Source organism: Penicillium roqueforti, assembly GCF_015533775.1.
Source record: "Penicillium roqueforti strain LCP96 04111 chromosome Unknown scaffold_06, whole genome shotgun sequence".
Taxonomy (NCBI): Eukaryota; Fungi; Ascomycota; class Eurotiomycetes; order Eurotiales; family Aspergillaceae; genus Penicillium; species Penicillium roqueforti.
The window spans coordinates 34637-60976 of NW_024067570.1; the positions used below are offsets into that span (position 1 = coordinate 34637).

At 48.8% G+C, this 26340-nt stretch overlaps 10 protein-coding genes across 10 annotated transcripts; 5 read left to right on the plus strand and 5 right to left on the minus strand.

The window, feature by feature from the left end:
- Positions 1 to 700: 700 nt before the first annotated feature.
- Positions 701 to 1369, minus strand: LCP9604111_3533 (uncharacterized protein; the record flags this gene model as incomplete). The annotated part of the gene is made up of 3 exons (XM_039071132.1): positions 701 to 903; positions 972 to 1080; positions 1334 to 1369. The coding sequence occupies 3 exons, from the start codon at positions 1367 to 1369 to the stop codon at positions 701 to 703; spliced, it is 348 nt and encodes a 115-aa protein (XP_038930196.1).
- Positions 1370 to 2811: 1442 nt separating this feature from the next.
- On the minus strand, positions 2812 to 3795 carry LCP9604111_3534 (uncharacterized protein; the record flags this gene model as incomplete). The annotated part of the gene is made up of 1 exon (XM_039071133.1): positions 2812 to 3795. One exon carries the CDS (start codon positions 3793 to 3795, stop codon positions 2812 to 2814), a length of 984 nt encoding a protein of 327 aa, XP_038930197.1.
- Positions 3796 to 4720: 925 nt separating this feature from the next.
- Positions 4721 to 5422, plus strand: LCP9604111_3535 (uncharacterized protein; the record flags this gene model as incomplete). Its single annotated transcript, XM_039071134.1, has 4 exons — positions 4721 to 4778; positions 4959 to 5007; positions 5054 to 5154; positions 5202 to 5422. The coding sequence occupies 4 exons, from the start codon at positions 4721 to 4723 to the stop codon at positions 5420 to 5422; spliced, it is 429 nt and encodes a 142-aa protein (XP_038930198.1).
- Positions 5423 to 6938: 1516 nt separating this feature from the next.
- LCP9604111_3536 (uncharacterized protein) lies at positions 6939 to 7892 on the minus strand (the record flags this gene model as incomplete). Its single annotated transcript, XM_039071135.1, has 1 exon — positions 6939 to 7892. The coding sequence occupies one exon, from the start codon at positions 7890 to 7892 to the stop codon at positions 6939 to 6941; it is 954 nt and encodes a 317-aa protein (XP_038930199.1).
- A 2819-nt stretch (positions 7893 to 10711) lies between these two features.
- On the minus strand, positions 10712 to 12823 carry LCP9604111_3537 (Zn(II)2Cys6 transcription factor; the record flags this gene model as incomplete). Its single annotated transcript, XM_039071136.1, has 5 exons — positions 10712 to 11579; positions 11631 to 12236; positions 12284 to 12642; positions 12686 to 12701; positions 12786 to 12823. 5 exons carry the CDS (start codon positions 12821 to 12823, stop codon positions 10712 to 10714), a joined length of 1887 nt encoding a protein of 628 aa, XP_038930200.1.
- A 670-nt stretch (positions 12824 to 13493) lies between these two features.
- LCP9604111_3538 (uncharacterized protein) lies at positions 13494 to 16157 on the plus strand (the record flags this gene model as incomplete). Its single annotated transcript, XM_039071137.1, has 4 exons — positions 13494 to 13610; positions 13714 to 14212; positions 14276 to 15038; positions 15095 to 16157. 4 exons carry the CDS (start codon positions 13494 to 13496, stop codon positions 16155 to 16157), a joined length of 2442 nt encoding a protein of 813 aa, XP_038930201.1.
- A 979-nt stretch (positions 16158 to 17136) lies between these two features.
- On the plus strand, positions 17137 to 18645 carry LCP9604111_3539 (uncharacterized protein; the record flags this gene model as incomplete). The annotated part of the gene is made up of 3 exons (XM_039071138.1): positions 17137 to 17758; positions 17872 to 18509; positions 18562 to 18645. 3 exons carry the CDS (start codon positions 17137 to 17139, stop codon positions 18643 to 18645), a joined length of 1344 nt encoding a protein of 447 aa, XP_038930202.1.
- A 1134-nt stretch (positions 18646 to 19779) lies between these two features.
- On the plus strand, positions 19780 to 21177 carry LCP9604111_3540 (putative cytochrome P450; the record flags this gene model as incomplete). The annotated part of the gene is made up of 1 exon (XM_039071140.1): positions 19780 to 21177. The coding sequence occupies one exon, from the start codon at positions 19780 to 19782 to the stop codon at positions 21175 to 21177; it is 1398 nt and encodes a 465-aa protein (XP_038930203.1).
- Positions 21178 to 21380: 203 nt separating this feature from the next.
- LCP9604111_3541 (cation diffusion facilitator family transporter) lies at positions 21381 to 22606 on the minus strand (the record flags this gene model as incomplete). The annotated part of the gene is made up of 2 exons (XM_039071141.1): positions 21381 to 21671; positions 21722 to 22606. 2 exons carry the CDS (start codon positions 22604 to 22606, stop codon positions 21381 to 21383), a joined length of 1176 nt encoding a protein of 391 aa, XP_038930204.1.
- A 1818-nt stretch (positions 22607 to 24424) lies between these two features.
- LCP9604111_3542 (uncharacterized protein) lies at positions 24425 to 26053 on the plus strand (the record flags this gene model as incomplete). The annotated part of the gene is made up of 3 exons (XM_039071142.1): positions 24425 to 24581; positions 24639 to 25349; positions 25407 to 26053. The coding sequence occupies 3 exons, from the start codon at positions 24425 to 24427 to the stop codon at positions 26051 to 26053; spliced, it is 1515 nt and encodes a 504-aa protein (XP_038930205.1).
- Between the last annotated feature and the right edge of the window lie 287 nt (positions 26054 to 26340).

The following is a 26340-nucleotide window of genomic DNA, read 5'->3' on the forward strand; positions in this document are numbered from 1 at the left end:
TCGCCAACGGCCTCCCAATCCAAGATGGTGACAGGAGTGGAAGTAGCTGGACTCGTCCTAGGAGTCATTCCTCTGCTTATATCTGCCCTCGAGAACTACGAGAAATTGGCAGCTCCCACAAAAGATTTTTTTCGTTGGAGACGGCATGTGCGAAGGTTAATTAGGGAGCTTTATACAATAAACATATCTTACGACCAAGCCGTCCGTGTCTTACTGAAGGCAGCCGACGTCGCAGACCAAACCACGATGATGGAGGATCCTCGAAGCGAATTGTGGAGAAAAGGAGACATCGCTGACGGTCTACGCGATAGGCTAGGGTCAGTATACGACCCACTCATTCTCACCATAGAAGAAGTGTCAGAAATCCTGGTCGAGATAGCGGCCTGCCTCGATATTCCTGGATCGCAGCAGGTTCGAGCACTCTCTTGGAAGGTAGACCCAACACTGACTTTGGTAGGGTTTCATAAGCAAAGACCTCCTGCCGATTGTCGTTTCCAATCCGCGGATCGCGAACACTTCGTTCCTTCACAAAGATTTCGAATTCGGAAGGAGGATCAAGTTTACCATGAAGAAAAATCGCGTGAAGGATGCGCTAGATCGTTTGGAGACTTGTACAAAACGGATTGATGCCTGGGCAACTAGAGCTGACAAGCTGCAGGATGAAACACCGCAGAGTCGTCTGAAGTTGAAATTTTCTGCATCATTGGGTACCATTCAAGAGAATGCGACCAAAGTACACCAAGGAATATCTCGAAACTGGTGTGACGATAACCCTGTCCATGTCGCATGTCTGCTCCTCGAACAACGGCTGGTGAGACCAAAGAAAACGAAGAGGCCTCTGCAAGCAGCGAGCTTGAACTTGGTGGCGCAGGCGACTTGTTTTGGATTGGGTCTTCGTGGGGACTGCAACGCGTCTTCTCAGTGGTTGAATTCTGAAATAAGGATTGACGAACTCCCATCGAGGTACGCACTTTTGGGTTCTCTTTTGCTGTCCTTTTGAGCTCTAGTGATGACGCTAAAGTAGCACGAGAACAGGAACTGTTCGTGTGACGATATCAGTTCCAGAGGACGACCACGACCCTGCAAATTTGCAGCATGTCACAAGCTTATGCAAAGTCATTAGGCAATCCCCGCATCCATTTGTGGTATTCTGCCTTAATGATAAGGGCTTTCTGGCATCACGCCCTTCCTTGAAAAAGACCGCTGCTGAATACGTTCAGCAGTCTTCATCTCTCGAGGCCCTCCTTCCGCAATTCGAGGCCCAACTACCCATAGCAGAAGTGTACGGACTCGCCATCACCTTGATAGCGTCGATTTTTCAACTAAACCATACTCCATGGCTTGAAACTAAATGGAGTAAGAGGGACATCGTGTTCGCAAGAGCCAACAGTAACATGCCATTGTCTGTCGACTTAAGATACCCTTCCTTAGTGAAAGAATTTCATCGAGGTGCGTTGCTTCAGGACTCAATTTCGAAATCATCGCAGCTGATCCAAAATCCAAGAACAGGACCTGGTCCTACACTTATCAACAGAACCTGTTCGAACTTGCTTGCCTTGGCGATTATGCTGCTTGAAATTACTTCCGGAAGTCCGGTTGAGCAAAGACTCGGATATGATCAAATCACTAATATCTTACCGGGTGATCAATCGGGTCTTCACCTAGCGGAGGGATGGCTCAAGGAGAAAAATTCTCATGGGAGATTGTCATCTGCCTTCTCCCAGGCTATTTTGACCTGCCTACAAGGATACCTCGACCCCGATGCGAGTTTCGATGATGATCAGTACTGCAACGCCTTCAAGGAAAAGACTCTGTTACCGCTTGAAGAGGAAATGGATTTCCTACTCTTTGGACCTCCGAGGTGACTTCGGTAGGAAGCATTATAAGGAACGAAGCACGTCCAAACATTCAACTTTTCTAGGACGGGAGGCGGCTCGTTGCTGGTTTGAAAGGAATATCTCCATTCGCTAGACATTCACTAGAAGAGTACTATCGAGGAGCATAAAAACAAATGAGCGAGTCACTCGGACGTAGCACCAGCGCAGGCACAGGAGAGGTTATATATCTTCAAATCTAAGACAAAATGAAGGTCAAGGGAAATGGACAGAGAGCAACTCGGGCACTTGTGGAACGAAATAGAAGAATAATCAGTACTTCTGATTATCATCACGTTACTATCCGGCATCACCAACACGTCATACATTATTACGACACCTTCACCACTATGTAGGCCCCAGCTTACTCGAACATTCACAGCGCACCTTTCCCTGCCCCTCAATTCGCGGCCTAATAACCTCTACCATACTCTGCCCCCTCTCAAAAACCTTCGACAAGGCAAAGCCAGGGCCAAATTCCCTATGTCCCCAACAGGAATAACCTCCCCGGACGCCTTCTCCGACGTCAGATACCCCAGCCGTTACGCGCACAAAGTTCGAGGAGAGAAGGATTGTTCCGTTGCCTGAGGATTTCTGCGAAGGTTCGGTCTTGTGCAGGTCTTGTGCTTGCGCTTGGTGGTCGGGGACTCATAGGATGAGGTGAGTTGGGGTTCAGAGGTGTGGATTTGGGTATGGGTGGGTCGATAGGTCGGTTCGGTGGGTTTGGGGATTGCGGATTGATATACGGAATACGAGGTACCGTGCTCGATTTGATATCAAGCTCGTGGCGATGTCTGACAATGCCGTTATTACTTTCCTATTATAGGTGAGAGATTTAACACTCGACTGGTGAGAGTATGGTCTATGTCGTCATTATATACTAAGTAACTTTTTATGTACAGAAACATCCAAGAGGTCGTTATTACATGTGAAATCATCAAGAGTAGTCCGGGTTACTCGAACTCGGACTATGGGCGGAGAGACTCCTTCGTAGCGGATCAGTAGACGAGCCCTTGGAGGGGACTCGCACCCGAGTGTTGGAGCCATTCTCTGGGTTCTCTCTGATCGTGTCCCTATCCGGTCGCGGGGTGCGGGGATTATGTAAGGAAAGATCCACGAAATCCGACAGGTCGGTCGGGGTCGAGCCGCTGCCGCCCTCGGTGATGTGCACCAATTTGCCCAAGATCGCATATTCCAGCTTGAGCTTGACGCTGTAGACCATGGCCTTGAGGGTGACATGGATATCGAAGAGACCAGAGTATTGTACTCCGATAACGGCGGCGTCCATCATAATCATGACTACGTTCACGATCAAGAGTTGGACCAGGGTACCTCGGTAATGGCCTCTCGGGCGGAGATTCAGTAGTCGCACAGCTTCCCAGGAGTAGATAATGGAGAGAATGATTTCTTGTATGGAGAATCCGACCAATTGGATGCGCTCGAAGATGTTGAACCCGTCGGTGAAGAGAGAAGATTTGTTCGAATGGCTACCGAGCTCAAGGACGGCCCCGGGGATGTGGAGAATGATCGCGTCAACAATGATCATGGCGAGAGTGACGCGGAGCACGGTTCGGCTGTGGCAGACAAGATGCAATCGAGACCACAGGACTAGGGACTGGCCCGTTACCATCCCAACCCACGCAACTAGCTCCATCGCCACGGGAAACATGTTGTCGTATACATTGAAGATGATGAGGATATATCCCATCCCAAACGGAATTATACTGAAGGAGGCAAGGAGGAGACACCAAAAATAGCACCCGCCATATCTCTTGAAGGTGGTGAAACACAGAACGATCAATTCCAAGGCATTGTACCAGGCAATGCCGATGAGGCAGGCGACTACAGTATGCACCGCGAATTGGTCACCGGAGCGATCAGGGGAGGTGAAATTCCTGCCGGCAATGTCGGCAAGGGACATGAGGACATCGCTGTTGGCAGCGACGGTGTTGCGATACAATTATAAAACATAAGTCGCACGGTCGAAACAGGGAGGAGAAGGGCATATATGTACAAGAAGCGAAAGAGGCCTCCAGGGGGAGATGGGGACAACGTGGAGGAAGGGGATGTATGCAAAAAACCGACCTGCGGAGAGAAATACGAGGCAAACGGCAGGAGGTGGCGGAGAAAGTCAAAGATAAACCTTTAATTTACTCGATATATATCGACCGCCATTGGCCTACCCAAAGAATAAAAGCGGGGCTTATTCGGGCAAACCCTACAGTGCGGACCCAGGCGACGCTCTGATAGGCCGCTCGGACCCAAATCTTGGAGCTAGCTACCTAGGTACGGACCAAAGGTTATTGGACCGAGATAAGCAATATAATAATACTCATTTGTGTATTTCAGAGCTAATGACGAGATACTTGATTTGTAATATACCTACTTGGGACTATATTTGCTACATGCGGGCATATTAAGGAGGTAATACGGACGGAGTACGCCGCCGACTTCATATACGAAGTACGGAGTAGAGGTACAAAGTCTATGCTGATACGGTTCTATTTTTAGAACATATCTTAGCGAATTAGTGCTCTAAACCTCGGGATACTTGTTCTATGCAATTTCCATAATAGGTAGTATTCCCTAGACAATCTCATGGATGAATGTTTCAGAATTGCACTAGCGCCGAATGTATCAGCCGCATGCTCAGTATTGGCAGTAAACATGAAAATTTGATACAAGCAAAGAACATATGGGGATAGAGGCTCCTTTGCAAAAGCACAGTACAGAGTTGTGCTATATTATATAAATGTTTTGTTTCATAGCTAGTATCCCGAAAAAATAAAAGTCAAGACTACAGTTTGTACCTTTTGTACGAACATGCCATACGAACGATACCTACAATGTGTATTGTCAGGGGTGTGGCTCACCGACACCACGACGACTACCCCTTCAACCTTAGTCTTCAGCCCACCATCCAAAGATGAATACGTTGATACGAGGCCACACTTCATACAGGGTTTTCCCATCCTCAAGTCACCTCCCTTGCTTGAGAGAACAAGAACCCAGATGCCACAAGCAAGGACGATATCTCTCTGGAGAGCGCTGGAGGATGGAACGGGTGATTTCTCATTGACCGAGGACCTATTGAGGAAGATGATTTATTCCAATATCAACGATATCGGTGGTTGTATGTCACGCTTGTGAGCAGATTCGTATTACTCTAACTTCTTCAGGAGTGGAGAACCCGAAAAACTAGGAATGCGTTATCGCAGATTTAACCTGCAGGCTCTTCTGAATGCCTCTGCTAAACCTGGTGGAGATGCCGGAACGACTTGTAAGTGGCTACCTACCCAATCGCTTCAATACTGACTTTTGAAACAGGTGTAAAGTTGCTCAAATGCGTCGAGGGACAGTTTAATAAGGCTTTTCTATTCAATTTTACAGTGTTCTCATCCGCGATTGCTGGAATATCAGCCTCGCCATACCCTGATGATCAAATGAAAGAGGAAAAAATGCTTCTAGAGCATTACTATGATGTCACAAAGACAAACGATCCTATCAGAAGGCAACTTCTCAACGATCCACTTCACGAGCTGAAATAAGACCCTATTTCTTTAGTACCCCGATGCTGGGACCGGGAAGATCTATTTTCTCTTCGCAACTTCTTGATCAAACTTGTCGCGCGCTGGGCTGAGCTCAAGTACGAGCAAGAGTCACTTCCAGTCGATTTCGGGGAAGAGGAGCTACTCAGACATACAGACGAAATGAATCTCTTGGAGGGAATTTCGGGCATTGTTCATCAGCTCCAAGACGCAGGGCTTATTCCGCTGGGAGGCATTGTTCGGCCCGAATACTACGAAAGTGCCATGGAGGCGAATGAGCGTTTCAGGCAGGAATCTATTGGGTTGGCTGAGAATAAGAGCCAGCGGGATTTTCATGCGAAAGTGTGGCCTTATAACTGAAGGAAATACATAGCTTGGCAAACTGAGTCTAGGACTGTTCATTGTAAATAGATTCAAAAAGAACAAAGCATATATCCCGTGCCAACCAATAGGTGGAGAGTGCTTAAATTATCCGTAGATCTGTAAACAAAACGTGGGGCCCCACGGGGATGAAGATTAGTATACCTGCAGCCCTTCTCTTGCTGATATCAGAAGAACCAAACATTATAGCCTCACACCAAAGTGAATGACAGTTGTGAAACAAGTCAAGCGGAAATAAGAGACGCCGTTCCTGCTCTCACGATCACGTTACCATTTAATTAAGCGAGCCCATGTCGTTGTTTGTCTCATTTGTTTATGAATAGTGGCATAAACCGACCGCCCTTAGGATACCTATAAGAAGGTAGCCCTGCCCCCAGGACTTCCTCTTCTTTTCTTTCTTCTTCAGCTCTCTTTGCCTCTGGCTTAGATCATGTGTAGTATCTGTTCTATTCAGTTTAATCGCTGAATGTTCTGCATTGCAGAACGTCATGATTATTCTAATATTTGGACCTCGCGACTTGGCCTCTGTGCTTGCATACGCCTCGTTGCACAGTGTCACTGGGCTTACACTACCCCCGGTCGACGCGAACTCCTTTTTTCATCAACTGTTCGGCTTGTCCGGGTGCTTGGAGAAGATTTGTTGAGACCGTTTGCCTCGGGAAGATAGGACCTTGCTTCCCCGCCTGAACCTACTCTCTCTCTCTCTCTTAGCCAGTGAATGCAACAGGTCTTCTCTCTCCATTAAGATGTCTGTTTGAGGTTTTTACGTCCTTGCCAAGATATTTTACATAATGTGTAACTAGTTGATGCTTCCACCTTCTCTTCTTAGGAGTCACCCCATGATGTTCTTGTTCTGCTCTCTAGTACCCTACTACTCCAAGTGACAACTTTGCCCTCACACCTGCTCCTGCTGTCCCCGTTGCAGTCCCCTCTTCTAAATTAAATTGGATTTAGAGGCCTGAACAAATTAATTACTATGAGTATTACCCGCCCTTATGTGTCAAATACTCTGGACATTGTATAGATGAATATAATAAATTCTTATGATTATATAGTGAGTACCAAAGTCATACCGATGGCAGACCTCCACGCAAGCAAGCTTATTCAACCAGAGTCATAACATGCCGGTAAGCATTTACAGGTTGTTAGCGACAGTGGTGAGGATGGCACCGAGAGGGGAGGCAATGGTGGGAAGACCGAGGCCAGCAACAAGGCCAACAACGGAGGGAGTCAACTTGATGAGGAGGTTCTTGCCATCACGGCCGACAATGTGGAGGAGATCCGCAACGGGAACGGAGATGTCCTTGACAAGCTCACCGACGGTAGCGGCCTCAGCGACGACGGAGCCAATGGGGCCGGCGACGGAGGTCAGACCGAGGCTGGCAACGAGGGAGGTGACGGAGGGGGAGAGCTCGATGAGGAGATCCTCGGCGTCCTGGCCGACGACAGTGATGGTGCTCTGGACAACAGGGGCAAGGTCCTGGACAATCTCGCCACGCTTGAGGTTCTGGCCGACGGTAGCAATGACGGTACCGACGGGGACACCAATGGTAGGGAGACCGAGACCAGAAACGAGGCCAGCAACCTCGGGGGACAGGCTGATGAGGAGAGCACCGGCGTCAGCGCCGACAACAGTGACGAGACCGTCGATGACGGAGCCAAGGCCGGAGACGATGCCACCAATGTTTGAGGCGGAGGCGACGATGGAGCCGAGGGGAGCGCCGAGGGAACCGAGACCAAGGCCGTCGACGAGGGCAGTGACCTCGGGGGACAGCTCGATGAGGAGGGTTGTGAGGTCTTCGCCGACAACGGTCAGGATGTTGTCGACCTCGTCTCCGAGGTCCTGGACGAGGTGACCGTTCTTGACGGCGGGGACTTTGCTGATAGAGGAGGAGGGGGTGGGAAGGTCGAGGATATTGGCCAGGTCGCCGAGCTTGTAGACAACGGGGATCTCGCTGAGCTTGAGCTCCGCGGTGATGTCGCCAATCTTGAGGCCGACGAGGAGGCTATCGGCACCAACAACGGTGGTGGGAGCGGCGAAAGCAGAGCCGGCCATGGCGGCGACGGTAGCGATGAAAGAGGCCTTCATTGTGAAATTAATAGGTATATAAAAACTGAAAAGAGTGACTGTAGTTGCTGAAAGAATGACTGTGGTAGGAAGCTTGGAGAAGAAGAAAACTTTGATGGGGACACAGAGAAAGACCGTATTTATACACTATGAACTGAGTGATCTACAGGTACGATCTTACTACCCCTGTCCCTGTTAGGGAGTTTACTTGTCAAAGAAGCAGCAGTATCCAGACTGGCGGGTCAGCTCAATAGTTGGCTATAATGGAGTCTTAGAGAAGCATTAAGTGGGACGAGCATCTCCATTATGCCGAGATGGACCGAATCAACCAGAACAACGGGGTCTGTCCACTATTGACAATGTCTATAAACATTGACGAGATGGGGCGTTGTCGTCCGGCACTTGTAGTTGAAGCTTATCCGTAAGATTTAGACATGCTTTGAAGTCCTCACTCTTGCCCTAGAAATAACGCGACAATCCCAAATCGTAGAATTCTTGAAATCAAACATGTCAGTTCGGAGGCTACCGGATTACAGGATCAAATTGAGATCTACATGCCCATGTTTAGGGCGCATGGAACCTCGAGGTTTAGTTACTCCATACTTGGGCTTACAACGTAGATTGGGCTAGCGTGAGCTTATACTCGCGGGCTTGCCCATAGTCTCGGAGTAAACTCTGTGAATTAACCATAAATTAGATTCTATCGGTAAATGATCATCCGGTGATATCCCCTAAATGTACAATATACAACTCAGCGCCTGTAGTACCTCCATGGCAGTAAACCCCCTGATATTCTAAACCCACTTTAAATAGCGGATCATCTGTGTCAAGGAATCCCCATTATTGTTGCCATACGCACTCCGTACTTTTTGTCTTTGTTGTCGTTCTCGCTCTGAACTAGAGTGGCACTCCACGAGAAACAAAGAACGATCTGCAAAGCGCCACATAGGGGAACCCAACTGCCTGAAAAGGCCCATATGGGGTCTGAATCCAATAGCGTGGAACTAAATGCCAATCAGCCGGCATCCTGACCGAACTATCTCCACCTAACTGCCATTCAAGATACCCTTATTGGCCATTTTTAGCCAACGGCCCCCCTTTCCGTTGCAAACGCCACACGTCTCCAGTCCACGTTCCTTCGATAAAAATAAAATGGCTGCGGAGACGGGCTTCCATTGGTCACTCAGGATCGATTCACCGCCAAGGCCGTTAAGATTGACCGGAACAAAGGCGATGGTCAAACTTGACTCCACTGGATAATGTACCGCCAGCCACTGCCGGGACTTGGGATCCAAGATCGCGTTGTCAAAAGCTTGGGTGCCACCGTACATCACCCAAGAGAGAGGCTCTGTCGATCAGCAGGAACGGAGAAGACTTCGGAGATTCCCTGTTGGGTTCCCCGTTGAATTCCCGTTGACACTAGTATATCGGACTAGAATAAGAACTTCTAGAAGCCGACAAGACTATCCCTATCTTGAATTTTTTCATCATAGGCCCATGATATGCCGTGATCCATTGGTTTTTCCGATCTATTGCCGTTTTTAATATTGGATATCCTTCAACTATAAGGGGTAACTGCCAAATCGGGAGAAAATGATATAACAACTCAATAATCCATGGACCATTGCTGTCTTCGAATGCTAGGGCACAAGATGCTTGTTTCCTTAGGTATTCCCATTCTGTCCGAAATTCGCCGGCCTGGCCTCGATTTGGTTTAGAAGACACTTCAATGTTTCCACTACTACTCCCGAGGTCCGTATGTGCGGAGTACATACAACACATGTCGTATATCCACCCTCAACAAAGGACAGTTTGGCCTATCCACTCGCTTTGAATGGAGTAATTCCTCGGATCGAGCCGGACTAATGCATTGTATGACTCGCTAGGCGCAGACTCAATCGGCCTTCGCGGGTTTAACAGCAATCAACTAGCAAGGCATATTCAGTGACTGCTATACATTCATTTGTGTTTATTGTGCTATACTATAAACTCAATACTCCATGAATCTTAGGGCTGGTTTGGATCATGTGGAAACGTCTAGAAAACTACCGGTCTGCCCAAGCCCAGGTCCACAAGTAAAGTCCACAAGTAAATGATTGGATCGGTTCAGTAGTTCCTGCAGTTGAACCATCCACAACATACCTCGGGAATGGTTAGAGGATTCATAGCTCGGACAAGCCGCTTCCCCTTGCTTTGTTCACTTGTGATCATTGCTGTTTTCATGAAGAACATGGCGCTGTAGACCTAAATATGTTGTCCTAGAATAAGAATATGTCACCGGGGACAAGTAACTAGAGTATATTCTGCCGCATCGGGATCAGCATCAAGTGGTTTTTGATTTCACGTGCCAAATCTAAAGCCTCGGTATATTATAAACTCAAGTAGGCTATGAGTTGACTGGAACATGGGATATGACGCTGTGCATGTTTATGATGATGAGCAATCTATAAAGCCCAATCGTTTCAGGCTTGGATGTGGGTGATGGAATGGTTAACTTACAATTGGCAATGCATGATATATATTCTAAATAGTCCGGACAATCAAAGATATTCCTAAAATGCAAGATTAAGTTCAAAATGATTTCATGGAGTTATTGCCCATTAACACAGCATCGTTCCTTGCAAGTAAGGCAGGTAGGTGTTGTACATCAATACACCGTGCTACAGCTCGAAGTAAGTTCCAGTAAAGTACCAGTGTGTAGTGAACCCATTTATTGGACCGATTCACACTATATTATTCATTATACACATCATGTGGAGGGGTATTTCACAAAACCAAAAACAAACCACGCTCATTTCCTTTCCGAATTCATATGCCCAAATATCACACAGAAAATGCTTTCATAACCCGATATGGTACCCCGAATATGCATCGCCGGCCAGCGGCATTCCCGACAACAAGTCTTGACAATATATCTCTTGGCTCGACATGTAGCCCACCGAGCCATCCATCAGAGTTTTCTCTATGGACGCAGACTCGTCCTCGAACTGCTCTAGATGGCCATGTATGTCCCACTTCCTGTCGCAATATTTGAGCATGTCGCGGATATAGGACAGGCAGCGGATGGCACGTGCGTGGCAATTGAACAAGTCCTCGTCGCCCAGTACTGGCGGCTCTGGAGTGCCAGCGGGGACGGGAGGGGGTGCTGGGACAGCGGCGCTAATGAGCATGTCGTAATTGTCGGACAGGACATTGACGAATATTCGACCCACTTGGTGCACGCGCTGGATGTCCAAGTATGTCAGGAAGGGCAGGGCGCTGGGGTTTTCTAGAACCTGGTGAATTTGGCTGATGTAGTCCATGCACCGGTCGAATAAGAGAGCCTTGCTGTAGTCGTGGAGAATTGGGTATCGATGTGAAGGGGATATCAAGATGATAATGGTGTATAATAATTCTAGTCGGTACAGAAGTGAAAAGTGGTTTGGAGCATTTTTGGGGCATTGCTGGAACCATTCGCGGGCTCGCCAGCACAGAGTCCAGATGAGGACAAGAGGCTGCGGGGATGGATCGCGCCCGCTGTAGTGCATTTCTTGGTAGCCCGCGGACAGAATCTGTCGGATTTTAACGATATGCAAGGCAGGTCCCGGACTGCGCAGGAAAATGTGAGTCTGCTCTAGGAGGGCCCCTGGTGCGGTAATTGATGGCAATGCAACATTTACAGATCCGTCGGAGAACGAGTAGGTTCTCTGCATAGCAGGACTCAATCCTCTGTGATAGAAGATTAGCAAGGCAGCAATTGAGGAACAGAAACAAACGAACCTGTCTAGACAATAGATGGAATGAAACACACGCCGGCGAATATCAAGTCGGTCGGGATTAGTCAAAACCTCAGCCGGGGGATCTTGATGCAAGCCCAGATCTATCGCAACCTTGACAGCCATTCCAATCAAGTACCAACTCCGGAAGCGTACTGGGTCAACAAAAGAATATTGAGCAAGCAGTAGGATTGCTTGGATTCCCGAGATTGACCCAGGGCGGAGGACTTCCTCGGCATATGTTAAAGCCTCCGACACGAGAGCCCATGCCCTTTGGTGGCTCTTATCATTGTGATGGTATGAGAGTGACGCCGAAGCGATAGCGAGAACCATGCGCAGCATCCAATGATCGAACGGTTTGGCGAACCGGCCGCCTGACTGATATACGGCATCCACCGAGGTCCAGAAGCTCGTTTCGATAAAGAAAGGGAGCTGGACAAAGATATTATCGAAATAGTATTGTAGCAACGGGGTTGCTTCGTGCCGCGCAGGTAGTGAATACGGAGAGGAGGGTGGGGAGGAATCGACTAGAGCGACGGAGAGGAGAAGGTTGGCGAAGGAGGTACTCGAGGTGATGCCGTGGAAGTCTCGCGAAGTCGCATTGACAGATCTTTTGAAGTGTCAGCGGGGTCAAGAAAGCAATCCAGCCATACTAACAAGAAACCAAAATCGCCAACTAAATCGTCAATGTCCGAAACCTCTCTGCGGTGGGCAGGGCCCAATGCCCTCTCTGACGAGACGGAGGTGATTGACATCTCCCGAGGGATCCCATCACCCTCCGCAGACAGCGAGGTTGATCGGGCACGCATCTGACTGATCTTCTTCTCGAGTTTCTCACAATACCCTTCCAGTGATGCGACATAACTTCTCTCTTTCCCCTTGGCGAATTCATCGCTTGCTCCGGAGCAACTGATCGCCTTGCCGACTCTTTCGCAAGCCGAACATGCGGGGAGCTTGCCATCACATTTGATCTTCGCGGTGCGACATCTCGAGCAGGCGGCGACTGGCCGACTCACCTTGAGCAAGGGATTATCCAAGAAGGTCGTAGCGGTGACGGACATGTCTGCTCATTATACTGGTCACGGTCAGTAAATTCGAGGATATGGGACCCCCACTCTCCCCCCCTGCACATCTCCACATAACGGCACAAAAGACTCACGTGACATTAAATAGAGGGCCGAAGGGGTGAACCTGCATGAGCTGGCCCTGGAGGGAAAGGATTAGCGACTAATGCTCGAGAAATAAGCCTTAGCCGAAGACGTTGAAGAGAAAAGCCAACTCCACCGAAATCCGATGTGTTTAAACGAGACCGGCTGTTATAGGACAGGAGAGGGAGGGGAGGGAAGATCTGTGGAACCGCACGGACGGCGAGAATCTCCCCGTCTTTATTACTAAGGTGCTCTTGGGGCTATGAAGTGTCTATGAAGATGTTGGTTACGTCGATTAAACCACTATAAACCACTGTTGAATACCATCAACTATCGGAAAAATACTAGCAACCCCCCATTAAACACCCACATCACACCATCTATTCCCTAAACTAGTCCAGGTCTCTCTTTTCAGCTGCTCTGTGCCTCCACCATATCCACCTCACCTTGTCCCACGCCCAACCTTCTCTCCAGATCTGGACCGAGGGCCCCCCTCCCTTGGAAAAGCATATTAGTGGCCTCGTTCCCATTCCGGACACAACTTCTTCTCCGTTTCACATCTTCAAACTCGAATCTCCCCCTTGTCAAGGCCTCGGGAGCCTCAAGATCATGTCGACTGTTCGCAATTTGCTTCTTCGAAAGGTCCCTTGGGTATAAATCGTGTATAATGTGATTGGACCTTCCCGACTTCCTTAATCTTATACCCTTTTTGGCCCACCATGACCCCAAGTCCGGACTCCTCCTCCACAGGGCTAAAGTCGCCGGAATTACACTCATTAGAGCCACCGGACGGTCGCATCGCTCACACATTGACCGCCTGCACAAGGTGTAGACATGTAGGAGACATCCCCTCTCCCCCATCCCCGTCACCTTGAACCTTTTGCTCCCTTAGTGTTATGCCCTTTTTTTGGTGCTTTTCCCAACTAATCCATCGTGCAGCGAAAATCTAGATGCGACCCCGGAATTCCACGATGTGCGCCCTGCGAACGAAGCAATGCCAAGTGCGTGTACTACGACTCGACCCGCGACACAACTATACCTCGAACATACATCCTATCGCTCAGAGAGAAAGCCCGCGCATTAGAAAGAGAGCTTGCCAAAGCCGAGAACGAGGTACAACATGCTGCCGATGCCGAGTTGATGGTGCGGGGGGCCGGGCGCATCCGGTTCAAGGAGAACGATGAGCCGCGATATCTCGGCGCCTCGAGTGGCATCGCCATGACCCGATTGGTCATGGAGATGGCCAAGCAGAACACCGACTCCAAAAGCATCAAGGATATTGTTCCCGAATTCACCGCACAAGAGATCAAAGATGCCTTCACCCAAGAAGACTCGAAACCGACATCAAAAGTCTATCCCATGATAAGCTCGATCCCACAACCCAATCTACCTCCAAAGACCCTGACCTATAAGTTGATTGATCTTTTTGTGGCCAAAGGTACTGCGATCACTTTGCTCTGATTCTTTTTCTTGTAGCTCGTGTGACTGATTCGTTGTATAGCACAAGCACTACTTCCGCTCCTGCACGAGCCCACATTTCGACAAGAGGTAGAGGAGGTATTCAATGGCTCTACAGATCCCTGCAAAAACTTCCAACTGCGGATGGTCATCGCCATCAGCATGCAGAAAATGAGCACAGAATATGCTGGTCTCGCTGATAGTTATTACCTTGCGGCCTTGCCCTACCTGGAACCCACACTAAAACGATTGGATTTAGGGGCTCTGCAATGCCTCGTGCTCATTGCCTCATATTCAATGGTAACGCCCACTCGCACAGCTGCCTACTGGGTCGTGGGGACGGCTGCCAAACTTTGTCAGGACTTGGGATTGACGGAAGAAGCCACCGTCACCAAATCACCGTGTGGGAAACCATTAAATCCATTGGAGATTGACATGCGTCGAAGGTTATTTTGGATCGTCTCATCAATGGAGTTCGGTCTTTCTCATAGTCTGGGTCGATGCAGTAGCTACTGCGTCAGCCACGACCATATCAATGTGAAATTCTTTGAACTGGTGGATGACCGGTACATCACCGCCGAGGGGATCACCCCGGGAGCGAAACCCGTTCTAGCAAAGTGTATTGCAGTTCACTTTTTCAAAATGCGACTGCTCCAATTGGAGCCCAGGAGAATGCTCTACTCAAACAGACGAGAGAGCCCAGTTGATGATCAGGATCCATGGTTTTCTCAAATGTTGGCCAAGATTGACCATTGGATGGCCACTACTCCTAAGAACGATGATGGCAGTGGACTCAACGTGAAATGGTTCGTTGATATACCCATTTCCCCCAATGCAGCTTTGCTGACAATAACTTCTACAGGTTTCAAGGGAGACGGAATACCATCATTGTTCTCATGTATCGTCCCTCACCACAAATACCCGAACCAACCGTCAATGCTGCCAAAACCTGTTATGACGCGGCCATCTCCAATATCGCCATGCATAAAGAACAGATGATCACTGGATCTGTCGACCTGACATGGGTGTTTGTGCAAGCCCTGTTCATGGCTTTGAATACTGTGCTCTGGACCCTCTCATACCCCGAAATTCGAAAAGAGCACACCATTGAGGAAGTCCAAGGCCATTTGGATATGGCTATGGAAGTAATTGTATTTTCCGCCGAACGTTGGCCAGGTGTCCAATCTGCCTTCCTTCTTTACAGGCGCCTTGTTGCTGCGTGCCTGAAAGCGTACAGGACGGAAGAATCGTTCGTTGTACACTCGCCTTCTAACCATCCTACGCCAACCTCCTCACAGGGACTGACCCCTCCAGCCATGTCCAGCCCGTCAAGTAGCACGACTGCTTCGTATTATTCCAACAACCACCGTGGCAATCTATCAATCGATACCGCCTCAAACGGTACCTGTTCTAGGGCACAGTCGGCTGATCCTACATTTGCGCAAGAATCAACCCCACCTGCAGTGGGCCCTAGACCGTCTAAAGAACCACAAGTGCCATCGGTTTCCTGTACATTTGACATGCAGCGACCAATCACAGCCCCAAGTGTGGTACCACATTATACACCAGCAGCTTACTCTGGGCCGACGCTCTACCCCGATTTATCAATTGACCCGAACACCCCTTATAACACAATACCTTCAGTTGTTCCCGGCCTTCAAGGCTGGGACCCCAACTTCTCACTTGCTTCCACAACCGCAGGTCATTTGGCATACACCGATGCGACCGTCAATCCCATGAACTGGTCCAGCTCCATTGCAGACCAGTACTCTCAGTACTTCCACGAGCCATTTCCAGTACCTTCATGGCGTGAGCGCACTCTCAGCCAACAAGAGCAAATCGAGCTTTTGGCTTCCCTCGAACACAATATACCCGACGTGTCTGCCCAACTGGTTAATGAGTATAATGCTTACTATCAGTCCTGAGGTCAGATCTCTCTCGGGCATCATTTTATATTGATGAGCTCTGGCGCTTGGTGGGGGTTGTGCTTTGATTCCCGATATATCACTTGATGTTCTGTCTTAGACTGGTTCGTCTTCTGACATCCACGAGTATGTCTTCTTGAATGGTCATATTACCAACCGGGCTGTAGGTCACCCATGCCAAGAAAGGCATCCTGGACCACCTGACTTTGTTTTTGTCGAATAGTCTTTAAATAGTAAGAGATACCATTTCCAATTGTTTCAAGTTCCATTTGATATCTGTTCTATTCATGACTTGGAGGGTTGGGATAAAAATGGACGCATGTAAGACCCGGGATACGCCACCAACATCTGCAGAGTGTCCAGGTGTGGCATAATCTGATTAGCATATCCTACAGATATGAATGCAACGCGTAATGTCATTGATCAAGTGTCGGGGGATTATTCCCGGCAAATGTAGGGGCCATACAAAGTTTAATCTTACTTGATCTCGCCACTCGCTAAGGGGAGGGTTGTTTGCAGTTAATTGATGGACTGATATGGTCGCATTGTATTGAGAATAAAGACCCAACTCAGAGAATAGCAATGAATAGACAAATACATGAATGAATACCTGCATTGTACATAGATCAATAGAGTACAATGGGAATAAAGTACATCGGGCCAAGCCCGGTCACGTGAATTAATCAATTCGCCGTCATCCTCGCCGGCTTTGACCACAGGATTATCTCCCATCATCACTCTCCTTCACCACCGCCACTCATCACGCACCTAATCTTTACCACTCGCAGGGATTCACTCTAGTCCCCTGGAATGAAGACGATCTAGTCCGCCCGTTGAATGACCTGCCCGCCTGCCTGAGCGACCGTCGACCGTGATCGGGAATCCCCCTCTCCAGGCCCTGGTATCAAACTTGCGATTCGGACCCAGAGCCGCTCTGGTTAATACCGTCTCTGCATGCTGAACTCTTCCTCGGGCTCTCATGTCTGATCGCACTCACCCTACCTCCTTTCAAGCAAGACCTCCTTCACCCTCCTCGCCCGCCGGGTCTCTGAAAGAGAACATCCGGTTCCCTATTTCTTCGGACCACATTCCCCAGACCCCGATATCACCTCCGTTGATGTCGGTGAGCGAACCAAGTCATGCCGCCAACTTCATATCATCACCGAATCAGGCGACGGTCCACTCTCCGAACATCTCCTCCCCTCCGTCCTCTGCGCCAATGTCTACCCAAGTCTCCCAACAGCCCACAATGAGCACCACCAATGCATTCCCCACTCCCGCCAGCAGTGTCAGTGGACACCCTACTGCGAATTCGGACGATGTGGATCAGGGGAGAAAATCTTTCAATATGGGGATGCAGGACTCGGCAGAAAACTCGGGAGCAAGTCCCGCTCAGCAATCAACACAGCACAGACCGACCGACCACGATCGGCAATCTTTTCAAACAGACAGCACTGACTTTGCCACCGGGCAAGGTCAACATTCGACAGACTCCGACGCTATGGATATGAATAAAGGGTCGACTCGGGCAGACACCCTCAGTCTCGATCTCGATTCTCTTCAGAAAGAGCTAACCTCGACTTTTCATCTTTGCAAGAGATGTAAGATTCCCCAAAACGCATCATGCCATCTACTGTGTGCAGCTCCATGAATGTACTGATCTTGCACATTCTTGGGACTGAAGTTGTTAACACTGCTTTTTCCTCATTGACAGCTCCGATCGTTACTGGTCCCGACCCTACAGTGGATCTCGTCTCTCTCTATGGGTTAGGCCCGATCGCACATTCGGTAGCACGCATGGATCCGGTGACAGGGGAGAAGATCAACCGCTTGAGGAAATCATACGAAGGAAAGCTGAAAGGACTGGGACTCTCTGGGCGAAACAAACCCGTCAAGAAGGAGATCGGTACCCCTGGCAGTCTGAGGTACATGACTCTATGGCCTGAAGAGGAATGGCAGAACCAAAAGGTGCATGGCAAAGCTATCAAGGTCTCAGACATGGATTCGGCGCTACAAAATCTCCAATCGCGAGCCATGCAAATGGAACCCGGACCGATTCCTAACAACGATTTCTGGGAAGATATCTTGGGTCATGAAAAGGCGGCTAAGAATCCAGCGCCAGGCGAGCTTGGCAAGAAGGCTCCTCCCGCTCCTGCTGGTCGCTTCTCTTCCCAATCCTATGTCCCATCTCCGCAACCACAGGAAGCAGATCGGCCACGGCCTAGCAGGGGTCGCAAAAGACATTATGATGACAATAGCTTTGCCGGCTATGGCGAAGGGTTTGTGGACGATGATGATGACCCCGGATTCTACTCGAACGGCGAGGGAACTGGGAAGAAGAAACGCAAGAAGGTAAAGCATCCCCATGGCAACTAATTCTGTTGATAAAAATTAATCTAATCAGGGTCACGTCGCTAAGGTGTCAACCCCTATGTCCGAAAGAAGCGCTAGCTACGGGGTAGGCATGTTCGGCATTGGGGCCAGATGACGAAATGGGTTCTATGATCATTTCGAATCAACCAAAAGCTGTTTCTGTTTATTTTTTTTCGATGAAACACCAATTCTGCCCATATTAACCTAGGGGTGATGGGGTTGACGGCTCGGCTCGAGTCTTGCTACTGTGGCAAGGCGCGTGTACTTAATGCCTCGTTCCCTCCTCTTGATCTCTTTTTTTTTCATTCTCAGTACATGTTGCATCACGGTGCTGGATATACCCGGCTTCATCAATCGGACGGCGTTTTGGGCGGGAGACAAAGTTATCCAAAGTGGATATGATCAATTGCTTTTATTTCGTAAGCTTTGTTTATTCCCTGCCCTTGTTTTTTTCTTTCTGTTCTTCTTATATCTCGCGCACAGCTATTCGAGATCTGCTGCTGTAATGGTTGGTTATTCTGATTTTCTTGACGGTTTCTTATGCTTGCAGCTTGTTTCCATGATTCTTCTACCGGCCACCCTCGATGGTCTGCTGTGTTCATCAATGATTACAGGGAGTGTGCATGACACTTCCTTACTTTTTTTTTTACATCCATGAATTTTTGGATCCTCGGCCTTGGCAGCGTGGAGATATCATTCCGCGATGACGAGGCGAGGAAGAATTAGTCAATCGATTCAATAGATGACAAGATGCTTCATTGGACAGTAGAAGCTGCATTTGGAATATGTAGTCGTAATTGGCTTGTACTTGATATGCCAAATAGCTTGTCTACTTGGTTTGTCAGCGGCTTCAAATGCCTTCTCAGGGCAGCATTCACCAACTCTACCCCTTACTCTTCTCTATTTCAATACGCTCTTCCCCTGATCTTCCCACTTGCAATACACATCACATATCATGTGGGCACGCGGGGTATGGAGTTCATCTGCAGCTTAGCTGCACCTCTCCGATGTTTGTGACAATACGATCTCTAATTGGACGAGAATACGGAAATCTTCAGGCTCATCACAATGTCACCAAAGCTAATTGTAGACCACTCAGAGGCTTGTCATTTCAGTCATGTGGCACAAGAGCTGCGAGCTCCTACATGCATACTTTTCAATTGTGACGAGTCCTTTCGTCCTACTGATAAGTACAAGTGGGTTGCCATATTTTGAAGATTCCCAACTCCCTCTCTAGTCTATACACACCATGCCGTCGCCTATTCCCCAGCCTCAGGGGCTTCCAATTCTGGGAAATATCTTCGATATGATCCCTGGCAATACCTGGGCGTCTTTAAATAAGCTGGCAGCAGAACATGGTGGAGCTGGTATCTTCAAAATCAAAATCCTCACCAAGCAACTTGTCTTCATTACAAACGCCGCTCTTCTCGAGGAAATTTGCGACGAGAAGCGCTTCCGAAAATGCGTCACCGGTCCCATTGTCGAAATCCGCAGTCTTGTCCATGACAGTCTCTTTACTGCGTTTGACAACGAGGAAAGCTGGGGCATCGCGCATCGTATCATGGCTCCATTCGTATCACCCGAGGCCGTCAAGGAAATGCATAGGGATATACAACTCACGACGGACGACTTGATCTGGAAATGGACTTCAACAGAGAGCACCGGGCAGCGCGTGGATGTCTCTAATGATTTGGACCGACTAAACCACGCTGCCAATATGAAATGCTTCTTCGGTCAGTATGTAGACTGTGTCCTTGGTGCAGAACCCGCCGTCATCAAAGCAATGTCAGACACGACCTTTGAAGCCGTGCGTCGGCCCACGCGACCCAAGCTCCTCACTCGACTCATGTACCAGAGTACATTCGACAAGGATATCAAGATTTGTCGCGACTATTGCGCGCAGATAATCGCCAAGCGACGCAATAAGCCTATAGACCAGAGGGATTTGCTGCATGCTCTACTCCACGAAAAGGACCCGAAGACAGGCGAATCCCTTCCAGACAGCCGGGTCATCGACGAGATAATCAACATTTTCATCGGCAGCGCCACATCCCCGAATCTCCTCTCCTTCACTCTGTACTATCTTGCCAAGAACCCAGATGTGGTTACTCGTGCCCGTCAGGAGATTGACACCCTCCTCGGTCCCTCCGGCCAAATCGAACACTTCCATCTCTCGCAATTGCCCTACTGCGAGGCCGTCCTCCGCGAATCGTTCCGTCTCTGTGCCACAGCCCCGGGTTTCAACATCGAGCCGTTGCCCACCCATGGTCCGGTCATACTCGGAGGAGAATACGAGATTCCTAAGACTCAGCCCCTGATTGCTATTCTGTCTGCTGTCAACCGTGACCCTGCTGTCTTTGATGACCCCAATACTTTCAAGCCTGAGCGCATGCTCGGCGACGCCTTTGATCGGCTCCCAATCGGTGTGAAGAAGGGGTTCGGGAACGGGAAGCGCGAGTGTTACGGTAAGCGGTATGCTTGGGAATGGTCGTTGCATGCGCTCGTTCGCATTATCAAAGATGTGGATTTTGAGTTGGCGGATAAGGAGTATACATTTGATATGGAAGGGAAGAATTTCAATGGCGCTTTTAGTGTCAAGCCTTATGGCATGTTTGCAAAGGCTAAGAAGAGAGCCCCTGCCCTTTAGTTTATATGAGATGATATTATGTTTTGAACGTCCGGTTGTGTTAATGTCATGTTCTGCTTTTATGTCTGACAAATTGCCCTGTGAGAAACTAGTTCGGCGTTCATAAAACCGATTAAGATATTAATTTTGTTTACTGCATTCATACTCTGCGTATAACATTCCGAGACATTGGAGCCCAGCTCAATCAATATAACCGAAGCTTCTCACACAGCAGTCCCGTCTGCCTTCTCCTCGTTTCTAGACCACAATCGTTTCACCAAAGCTCGGATGGAGTGCTTCGATCCACCAATCTCATAGAGTGGTCTGTGTTCCTCGTTGACATCATGCTCATAATCATAATCGACATGCACAAAGGCTCGCTCGACGTCCGCGAGACCTTCCAACTTCCGCTGCAACGCTTGGCTTACATCGTGGGACTCCCGAAGCTTAGTCTCAGGGTCCATGACGATATCAACCTCAACATAGAGTTGCTGCCCGGAGTGATAAGCGCGACACTATGCACCGTTAGTCAAACGTCAATAATACACCCACCTTCTCAACTCACCGTATCCACCTTCTGAATCCTCTGATCGTGCGTCAATGTCACATAGACACACTTATTCAGGAATTCACGCGGGGCACACTTGCCCACAATCAACCACATATTATCAAACGCAGTCGACGCCCACGAAAACAAGATAAGCAGCGCAATGCAGCAAGCACCAATGGGATCAAGATACCAGACGAACCGATCACCCACAATCGACATGATCAACCCAAACCCATTGACAGCCAGATCATTACGGTGGTCAATGTAAAAGACATGAGCAGCGGGATACCGACGCAAGCCATAGCAGTACAAGAACATACAGAACTTGGAGAAGATAGCGACGCCCACGCAGACCAGCGGCACGAGATCCAGCTGCTCGGACTCAGTCTTGCCGGCCGCAAGCGCCTTGGCCGATTCGATGATCAGCTCCACCGCCACGATGGTCATCAACGCACAGAACATGATGACGCCCATTGTTTCGACCCGACGCCGGCCAACGGGGTACTTGTATGGCTTTGGGCGCGAGGACATGCGCGACGTGACTAGCATCACAACCGACGAAACGAGGTCCATGAAGGCATCTGCGGCGGTGGCGAAGAGGGCGAGAGAGCCTGTTGTGACGGCTGCGTAGAGCTGGATGACGAAGAGGAAGAAGTTGACTGTGAAGCTGGCGCGCACGGCTAGCTTTACTTTGCCGCCGTTCTGGGCTTCGTCTTCGGCTTTTAGGCGCTCTTCCTCGCCGGCTGTGAGGAAGCCCTCGATCATTTCATTTTGCTCTTTGTAGAAGCCCGTGAGCTTTTCCTTTTCGTCGCTGAAAGAGATTGGGACCCAGTTCTTTTTTGGCTCGGATATAGTTGTTTTGTATTGGTTGAGGTTTAGAGGGTCGTGGAGGAGTGTCATTTTTTCGGTTTGGGGAGGCCAAGAGTAGGTTGATGTAGGACTCTGATGGTATGGAAGGTAGGGCTCGAGATGAAGATCAGATAAGACAAAAAATCTTCCGCCATCTAAGGTTTAAGGGTAAGCTCACGCCAAGGCCTCCGGTGTCTCAAACAACTTCTGCGCCTTGGCATCGTGGCAGTGCCTGCGGAGTTTCTCTTGGCTGAATGAGATTGACGAGTCAGAGCATATCACCCCTATTCAATTAGTGGGGATCCTGGGGGTCTCGGGGTCTCTCCGAAGCTAGAGCTTCCAATCCCGTGAAGACTTGACAGCTCATCCCGGTGGTTTATAAGCAACAATATGCCAACAACACAGATTCATGTGGGTTCTAGAAACAGAAATCACGAATAATTACTCCTGTAAGGCCTATAGTGCCCTTGGATCTTTGTGGATACGGGATCGTTGTATTCTGACTTTCATATCGTTGGGCACGTCTCATTGATATGTATATTTCTTCGGATATATATCCACAATTTTATGCTCCAGAAGATGCAGAATAACCAGATAACTTCTCATAAACAGATACTTGCGTAATATATGAAGTATATAACCTCAGGGATCATTTCTCCAAGCTTCCAAGCTTCCAAGCTTTTATAGTACCAAGACACAAACCTTGGAACCAAATAAGCTCAAACCGAGCCCTAACTAACCTTAGTAATCGACTACCTTGGATTTTAGTTCGGCACTCTTATGAATATTATGAATACCCCCCTAGATAACGCTCTTGAGCTCTAGCCCATGAGTCGAAATTACTTGGGTAGTTCAATCCTGCTGTGTGACCATGGAAATCGGCATCCGCTCAGGAGTAACATCCGGAGCGTTTCAAACGAACCTCGGGTGTTGCTTGATTCTATCAATTCTACAGTCTAATCTACAATGTAACTCATGCTTCGTGATATCATTTACTACTAGTAGTAGTATACTCAACCGTCATATCATAAACAGTAAAGTTTATTTTCTTGAATCTGCTTCAACTCTAAGCAGGGGGAAACCATAAGCCACCGGGTTGCCTGATGAGGTTTTCCGATTGGCGCCATAAGGCTGTCCGCGTCAGAACGAAGTAATATCATTCCACGCTGCCATGGCTTTCAGATTCGAGACTCTCCGTGGTCAGACCTTTTCAAATATCAAGTGACGCACAGGCAGAGCAGATAGTTACACCGAGTTGACTCACGAACCTAAGAAAGAAAATCATAGCCCGTGCTTGTCCTAGAAGGTCTGCAGAGAAAAACTTCCTTACCCCGTTTCCCCAGAGACAAATCGTTGAGTAAGGGCGAGTCGATCTATCACGAATCCAATAATCAAGGGAATCCATACGGAGACTATAGCTACGAATCCCAAGCTAAACTTAGGCAACCGGGGAAGTGATCCCCGTGGGTAAAAGTGAGGGGAGGGAGCTATGAGAGCTACAAACATTCCTGAAACATCCGAGCTCTCCAAGACCTTGAAAGCTCATATTCCAATCGCGGACCTTAAGCAGGCATGTTGACAGGCGTGTCACATCCAAGCTCTTGGATCAGAGCAAACTCAGGGAAATCGTCCGGTGATCAGATCATTTGACTTCCCTCCCTTCATTCCAACTCCTTAGCTACAGCTGTAACCTCGCGCGGAGATTTCGGGCCCTGGATAAATCCTAGGAATGTTGGGGCGCATTGTCACTCGGAGTTTTCTTTTACCAATTAATTTTCAATGTTTAAATAAAAGAGCTTGACAGCTCGGAGTTCAAGATCTGAAACATTCATCCACGACATTCACTGTCTTTGCAGGATATCGCCAAACATGGCCTCCAAGGTCTTACACAACAACACCAACAGCAGCTGGATGAAGGATCCAGGGCTGCGAAAACTAAACCTAGGGATTGGGTTTATGCTATCTGCATCGGCTACAGCTGGATACTGTGCTAGCATGATCAATGGCCTCCTGGTGCTTCCCGAATGTAGGCATCTTATACATCATGCTATATAGGAACAAAGCTAATCAAAGAAAACAACAGTCTCGAATTTTTTGAAAGACCTGGACACAAATGCTCGAGGTCTTATTATCGCAGCTGTCTCACTCGGATCTTTTTGCTCATTCATCCCCGGATCTTACATCGCCGACAATCTGGGGCGGAGGATCTGCGTTCTGATCGGTTCCACTTTAGTGATCATCGCCTCGATTATCCAAGTCGCCACAAATAATCCGTGGGTCTTCTTCTTCGCTCGTGTTCTCGCTGGAATCGGAGTCGGAGTCTCACAAACTGCCGCGCCATTGCTCATTACCGAATCAACACACCCACGTCAACGACAGACCTTCACGGGTTTATACAATGCACTTTGGTTCATCGGGTCGATCACGTCGGCTGGTATTGGTTTTGCTGGACTCACCATCGTAGGGAGTTGGTCATGGAAACTCCCCTGCTTGACGCAGATCTTCTATCCGGTCCTTCAATTGGTTGGGCTTTGCTTTGTTCCCGAGAGCCCGAGATGGCTGGTCTCCCGGGGCAGGAAAGATGAGGGAATGGCTATACTAGCAAGATATCACGCTAATGGTGATGAGAACGACGAACTTGTTCAGGACGAATTCTACCAGATTTGCAAGAGCATCAATGCGGAGTCTGACAAGAGCTGCCGCCGCTGGAGCAGCTTCTTTGCATCCCGGAGCAACATGCATCGTCTATCCATTTGCGTGATTCTGGGATTCATGCAAGAATGGTCTGGAAATGGTATGAACCTAAAATGTCCCTTTTATTCTAATCCGATTTCTAACCAACTTTTTCTAGGCGTGGTTTCTTATTACCTAGCCCCGATCCTAGCATCAGTCGGTATATACAACGCATCTCACCAGGCCGCCATCAATATCAGCTTGCAGGTGTGGAACCTGGCATTCGCAGTCGGCGGAGCAATGGCCGCAGACCGATACGGACGACGAAAACTCTGGCTAATCGCCACAATGTTGATGTTCATCTACCTATCCGCCGCGACGACCATGTCGGGTCTTTTCCAAGAGATGCATGTGCTGGAGGCTGGTATTGCGGTGGTACCCATGCTTTTCCTCTTCTGCAGTGCTTACGACATGGCATATATGCCCTTGTTTATCGCATACCCAGCTGAAATCCTGCCCTTCCAGCTCCGCGCCAAGGGCCTTGCCATCACACTCACCACCGACTCGATGGCTTGCTTCTTCAACCAGTATATAAACCCTGTGGCCTTGGCGGCCATCCACTGGAAATACTTCCTGGTGTATCTGGGCTGTCTTGTGATTTTCATGGCAACGATCTACTTCCTCTTCCCGGAGACTAAAGGTCTGTCTTTGGAAGAGGTGGCGCGGATCTTTGAAAAGGACAAGGCTTACCAGGTGGAGAGGACACCTTCTGATGTTTCGCAAGAGCTGCTTGTGTTCCCCCAAAAGGGCAGCACCTCGTCGTGATTGTGATTGTGTAATATGTGTTGCTGTTGCGTGTTGTAATTACGACAGTGCTCGGTCCCGAAATAGTTCGTCGCAGGTTAATCATCGGCCGGATATTGATGTTATGTAGGTGTCTTTCTTTGCTGTTCAAAGCGTTTGGGAAAGATCAAATCCTATAGATGTGTTAATTCAAATTGGATGTTTCTTACAGTGATAATTAGCCGTCAGGGTCATTGTATGTGAAGCATACATTTCTTGGGTAGTTATTGATGTGGTCGATGCAAAAGAAGAGAGGCTATTTTCAGCAC